This window comes from Melitaea cinxia, chromosome 14, assembly GCF_905220565.1.
Source record: "Melitaea cinxia chromosome 14, ilMelCinx1.1, whole genome shotgun sequence".
NCBI classification, from domain to species: Eukaryota; Metazoa; Arthropoda; class Insecta; order Lepidoptera; family Nymphalidae; genus Melitaea; species Melitaea cinxia.
Genome location: NC_059407.1, coordinates 9,741,430 through 9,748,591, shown reverse-complemented (window position 1 = coordinate 9,748,591; position 7,162 = coordinate 9,741,430). Strand labels below are relative to the sequence as shown.

Here is a 7,162-nt window from a genome sequence, read left to right as displayed (position 1 = left end):
AGAAAAGTTAAGGATAATGTTAGGTGGGAATATAAGAGATTCAAAAGGAGTCTCAAAAAGGGAATTAAGTCGGCATTGATAGATAGGGCAAGGGAGACTAGTCAGTTTTTGGTAGTTAATTAAGAGGCACGGAGGATCTTTGTGCAACCAATAATTAGAGGAAGAGAAGAGTTGGGAAAGACAATGGAGTTTACTAATAAGTGGGTGATAGCGGGATTGAAAGACTTTAAAAAGGAATCTATCAAATAGGTATTGTCTTCGAAGATGAAGAGGAGGGTCAACACATTCAACTTGGAGAGCATTAACTGAGAAAGATTGCATGGCACCTATAATGATTCTTAATGATTTGGACTGGATCTTGTTCTAAGAGGAAAGATCCATAGTCTAAATGACTATGAACAAGGGAATAATAGAGTAGCTTCTGGGAGTAAGGATGGGAGCCCCACCATACTCCTGAAAGGGACCGCAGTATATTAATGTTTTTTTCACATTACTGATTTATGTGATTAATGTGATGTATACCCGTTATCTTTGAGTCCAGATAAACACCCAAAAATCTTACACTATCTCTAACCGGGAAAACTTGTTGGTTACTAGTTATATTAATGTCAGAAACAAGTCTGGAACGAGAGAAAACCACTACAGTACTTTTGTCAACAGATATAGACAACCCATGATTATCTAACCAATCATTCAAATAGGCAATGGCAGAGTTAAGTCGAGTAGTGCATTCATTTATGTCTTTGGATGAAATATATAGTGATAGGTCACATGCATATTGAAGGACATTGCAAAAACAATTAACTGACTTTCACTCAAAACAGAGCCTTGAGGAAGTCCTTTCCACACCATTCTTGGAGGGGAGAATGTCTTGTACATATAATAATAGAGCAGGAATAAAAATAATTGTAGATGAGATTTGTCATTCTCACGGGGATACTCAGATTTAGCATTTTCTGCCCGAGTACCGGAAGAAGAACATTATCATATGCAAATGCCACATCAAGAAATACTCCCACGACTGTTTCTTTTTTAGAGAATGCAATGCGTAAGTCTGTCACGAAGATCCCTAGGCTGTCCATGGTACTAAAGCCTTTTCGAAAACCGAATTGAGTTTTGGAAAGGACTCCTCCACTTTCCATGATCCATTCCATTCGGTTTTTAATAAGATCATCAAGGATCTTAGCAATAGTGGACGATAATGCTATTGGTCTATAGCCATATGGATCTGTACTAAGTTTTCCCGGTTTCAAGATAGGCAAAATTATTTGTCTTCTCCATTCATTTGGAGGAACTTCCGATTGATATATATAATTTAAAATATCTAGGCACAGCTTTTGAGTAGCTGGACCACTCTTGACTATAAAAGAATAAGGAATACCATCCTCACCAGGAGAGGAGTCTGTTAAGGACTGCAGAGCCAGTTGAAATTCCTCCATAGAATAGGGGGCATCGAATTAATTTACTATGGTATGATTAGAGGTTATGTATGTTGTACACTCTTCCAATGAAGGGACCGATAGAGGTACCAACTTTTGCGAGAAGGCATTGATCCAAGTAGATATGTCACTGGACTGATGGTTCTCACTAGGAGAAAGTGTTCTTCTAAATCATCTAATGTTTTTCCAAACAATAGAAGGGTGAGAGGCAGGGGATAAACTTTCGCAAAAGTGGTACCAGCCACTCTTTTTCTTTTTAGAGAGCAGTCTATTCACTTCAGCTGCCACTTTTTTTATAATTTAGGTAATTATCTAGACTCATAGAAAGGGAGTATTGTCGCTCAGCATCTTTGCGACGCTTACATGCATTTGAGCAATCAGCATCCCACCAAGGAGGGGACGTCCTTCTAAAAGTGCCAGAGCCTTTCAAAGGAATTACCTTTTCAGCGCTTTGCATGAGTGCATTTTTAAAATAATTATATACTAGGTGGACGTCATTTTATTGGACAAGAGGAATTTGGCTGACTTCGTTATTCGTAGCTACTGCAAACTGTGACCAATCTGCTTTGGCCACATTAAATTTCAATCTAGGGGGAATAGGGATAACAGTAGGTCTAGAAGAGAACGATAGTGATATAATAATTGGAAAATGATCGCTGCCAAAAGAATAAGGGAGAATGATCCACGAAGATAGGGAAGAAAGAGATGCAGAGCAGAATGATAAGTCCACAGCACTATTTGGGTTTTGTAGAGGAAAGACCCTGCGAGTGGGAGACCCGTCATTTAACATAACAAGTTTATAACCACCTAAGATATTTAAAAAATATGGGGACAAATAATCACAATAATGAGAACGCCAAGATGTGTGATAAATGTTAAAATCACCTAACACAACAATAGGGGGAGAAATAGAGGAGAGGATAGATGAGAATTCATACAGGACGTTAATATTGGGCTTAGGTATACATATACACAGAGAAGAAAGTAATGTTTAAAATACGGACAGCCACAATACTGATTAAGTCACTGTGTGAGGGAATGGATACAGAGAAATATATACAGTTGCTGGAGACTAGTATGGCTGCTCCAGCTTTGCCATCACTCCTGTCGTCCCGGAGGCATGCATAGCTCGGGACTCTAAAATGAGAACCAAGCCTTAACCACGTCTCCTGAACGACAAAAATTAATGGTTTGTGCTTTTTAATTAAATGTAATAAATCATGGATTTTGTTTTTAACGCTACGACAGTTCCACTGTAGTATGATGTGCTCCATTGTTGGGAATGAGATTTGCAAGCTGAGTTAAGTTTTTGTGAATATTGTTCGGTAGCTCGGAATCACTGAACCGGGAAAGCAAGTTAATCAAGAGAGAAGTAAGAAGTTCAATAACGTTATCGTTAGGAGAGAATCATTTGGGAATGCACACCCATTTGGAGATTGAGAAACAGGTGTCTCTACAATCTCCCTGAGCATGGCTATCATAGCCGGGTGTGATAGGGAGAGGGGGGCAACGAGGAGTAAGCACTGTTTTTTTATAGGAGATTGTGGTTGGAGGAGTATTCTTTCAATTTATAGAGGAAGAAGGAGAAGAGGAAGAGATTCTTGTAGAGTCAGCAAATGAACGTCTTACATTAAGAAATCTGGCATAAGTTTCGAGGTAGGAAATGCTTTCTTGAGACATGATCAATTTAGTAGACTTCTGCCTAGAGTATTCCGGGCAAGAAGTATCATTTGCTGAGTGTGGGCCAGAGCAGTAAAGACATGTAGGAGATGATACAATGTCTCAACTGGAGCTTTGATAATTAAAAGTAAGGACAACTGACTGGGTGGGGATCCAGGTAGGGGACCATCATTAACAGTTTTCTGGCTCAATCTCCTAGCTTTCATAACCTTACCGTATCCAAGGGGAACCTCTAAATTAGCTACAAATTCCTCCATAGACCAATCTACTGGGACATCTCGAACAATTCCCATGCGAGTATACTATAAGACGGAATTAATGCGAAAAATCCAGCAGCTCCAAGGGCGGAATGGTCCAGGAAGTGATTAGCATATTCAGCTGATTTAAATTCAATAGAAATTCGGTTCCTACCGATTCTCTTAATACCATCCATAACAATGTTTTTGATGTTGTTTTTGAATAAGAAGTGTCCAAATTGAATAGGGCGAAGAACCGTACCGCTACTGGATTCAGACTCAGGTTTGGTGACATGAACAACAACTGGAGCAGCATCATCCGAAGAGTATAACCTCTTGTCGTTTTGGAATTCGGGGCTGGTGTATGTTAATTGAATTGAAAGTGTCGACGAAGATGGGTTAACAAGTAACCTTTTAGTCTGGTCGGAGTCAGAAGGATCGTTTAAAGGTCTTTTTCTGTTGGTTTTGTTACCCCCGCTGGAGTTCGGCGGGTCTGTATCCAATTTTTTAAAAACAAAAAAAAAACTACTTACAACGTACACTTAACAGTAAACAACATATAAATAATTCGATTCAAGTAGAAAATGCAAAAAAAAAACAAAAAACAAAATCACTTAAAACTCGAAAACGCTTGTAACTGACACTTACTAGAAAGCAGAGGGTCAACCCAAATACTTTTTTCTGCTCCTGTCATAAAAAAAATCGAACGTTTGACACTGTGCCTTCTAAAATGTAACGCTTGTCGAAAACTGAATAAATAAATGAATACCATTATAATTTTACTACACTGGATTAAGTCTTTTGGTAATTATGTACTTCGCCGGCAAGAAATTTATGGGGTTGGGATACAACTATTTTCGTGTAAGCGCCGTTGTTACAGAGATATCGTGGTTGAAGTTTTGAGGTTCAATTTTTAAATCGGAAAAAATCAACCTACCACCTTTGAGGTTAGAATAACGCTTGGCTCCGGCGCTGCGGGAAGTGCAGCCCTTCCGCCCTTGCGTGCGAAGGCACGCTCACTCATGCTCCGTTCCGCAGCGGCGGCGGGCGAGGGCTGCCCTACCTCCGCGCCTCCAGCTCAAAAAAAAAAACACTAGGGGTAGGGCAGACCAAGACCACGTGGGCAGTGGGGTGCTCCGATTCGGTTTTGGGTATTTTTCGAATTTTTTATACTTATATTCTAGCACACAAAGTTACTAATTTTATTAGAATATTATGTCTGACGCGTTATTTTGTTTAAAAGTGTCTATTTGTCAGTTGTTAAAAGGTCATTCGTATCGTATTTTGATCTTGCAGTAAAGATCGTTTTTACGTTTTGTTCGAAAATAACGCGTGATAGTCGCAGAACGGAGCCATAAGTACACTTCACGCAGCACTGGAATTAAGGTAGAGTCAGAAATAATAAAAATTTAACCCCCATAAATTAATCTACCTGTGATGTACACAAAAGCCAGTCTTTTTTTAGTATTATTAACAACTTTTAGTTCTGATAAGCTAGTTTTTAACCAACTTCCAAAAAAGGAGGAGGTTCTCAATTCGATTGTTTTTTTTTTTATGTATGATACATCAGAACTTTTGACCGGGTGGACCGATTTCGACAAATTTTTTTTTAATCGAAAGGTGGTGTATGCCAATTGGTCCCATTTAAATTTATTTGAGATCTAACAACTAGTTTTCGAGTTATATCTAATAATGCGTTTTTACTTGACGCTTTTTTTGTCAACCTACGTTGTATTATACCGCATAACTTTCTACTGGATGTACCGATTTTGATATTTCTTTTTTTGTTAGAAAGGAGATATCCCTAGTTTGGTACCATGATAAGGAAACCAGGATCTGATGATGGGATCCCAGAGAAATCGAGGGAAACTCTCGAAAATCCGCAATAACTTTTTACTGGGTGTACCGATTTTGATAATTTTTAATTTTATCGAAAGCGGATGTTTATCATGTGGTCACATTTAAATTTTATCGAGATCTGATAACTACTTTTTGAGTAATCTTTGATAACGCGTAGTTACTTGACTATTTTTTCGTCGATCTACGTTGTATTACTCGTCGATGTAATTGAAGTCGGTTTTCTTTCGTTTGCGAGCAAACACAATTATTTTAATTGTTTTCTATATTTGTACCAGTATTTTTTGTAAAATTCCAGTTATTGTCTGATATTCCTAAATATACTTGTTTAGTAATATAATTTCTATTTACCTTAAAAGTAAAGACAATAGATGTTTGTTTTGCTACTATTCTTAATCACTTTTTTTTTGTAATATCACAGAACAAACAGTTAAAACACTTAAGTTATGCTAACAGCACAAAACATTACCTTTAAAACTCTAACGCCGAGTTGCACGAAAATAAATTAAAATTTAGTAGTGATTAAACTAATTTAATCGCAAGAATTGTATGAAATTCTCGCATAAAGGAGTTACTAAATCATTGATTACTTGAATGTATGAAAGAGAAGTAGATTACACAAGATGGTTTGTGTTACCACCTGGCACGATTTTTCTAAACATAGCTAATGGATCTCCTTCGTGCCTTATTAATATAATGAGCCAAATAATATAATTGATATTAATAGACTATTGACATTGTTAGGAAGCAATGAAACCTTATAAATACAAAAAAATTATCAAATTCCTTGACAACATTATCTATTATAGAATCATATTGATATTTTTAAACAATTACATTGTAACATATTTACTTATACTATGACAAATAGTTTTGTCCAAGAAAAATAGACTATTTCATGATAAAGACTTAAACTAAGAGAATTTTATAATTTTGACAATGTGTATTTATTTACACATATAGTCAAGAGTTTGCATGTTATTAGTTAAGAGGTAGCCTCGAAAAGCCATATAGGTTTGTAATATCTTTTAAAGTACAACAATTTTAAATATAATTCTACATTTTTAAGTAGTCTTCTAGTTTAATTATATGAACGGCCTATTACATGAGAGCTATGTATTGCTTATTCAGAAGGTGATAATCTGCACAGTAAGATAAATACAAAATGCAGATATTTAAATATGTTTATCGAATTAAACACTGAAATACATATATCATTACATAATGTAAAACAATGTTGCTACCTGCTGTTTGTATGTTTATATCTTTAAAACTACGGAATGGATTTGGATGCAGTTTTCTTTAGTAAATACAGTGTTTCCAGAGGAAAATTTATATGTATAATACATTATATGCATAATATAGTAGAGAAACACTAAGAGTTTTTGCATCCGTACTAAGCCAGGCCGGGTCACTAGTAATTAATGTTTTGTTGCTGAGAATGACATTTTTAACTACAAATTTTTGTTTTTGTTCGGAGTGTCGGTCGTATCTAATATAATAGTGAGTTAAAATACTCAAATATGTTAAATTATTAAAGTTTATTGATTCTTAAGCTTTGCCCCTTTTTTTGATTTTATCGCTGTCGAAGAGAGTTGAAATTTAACATTTTTCATGTTACGAAATATGTTACTGGCCTCCTCATTTTTTAGCCATATCTGCTCTTAATACTAATTGCATTAATTAAAGTAATTGCATTGCGATATTAAAAAAATATTGACCTACCATTTAATGAAAATCTGCATTGCTAATTATACAAAATTAAACTGCTGAAACTAGCCTTTCGTGTTTCAAATTAAATATATTTACTTTTTCGCAAATGATTTCATAAATAAATAAATCTTGTTTTCTAATTTTAAATTAACTTTTGATAAACTTCATTTACGTTTTATTGGTTATTTGTTTACCTATCACAGATTAGCATATATTATGCACATTGTTGCCAATTCT

At 35.7% G+C, this 7,162-nt stretch overlaps 1 protein-coding gene across 1 annotated transcript in view; it reads right to left on the bottom strand.

The window, feature by feature from the left end:
- LOC123659729 (chromosome transmission fidelity protein 8 homolog) overlaps positions 1-7,162 on the bottom strand; it is a 31,208-nt gene extending 24,046 nt beyond the window's left edge. The window contains exon 1 of the mRNA XM_045594911.1: positions 6,938-7,162. Coding sequence (XP_045450867.1) covers positions 6,938-6,957 — 20 coding nt within the window. The 5' untranslated portion in view covers positions 6,958-7,162. The remainder of the gene's footprint in view (positions 1-6,937) is intronic.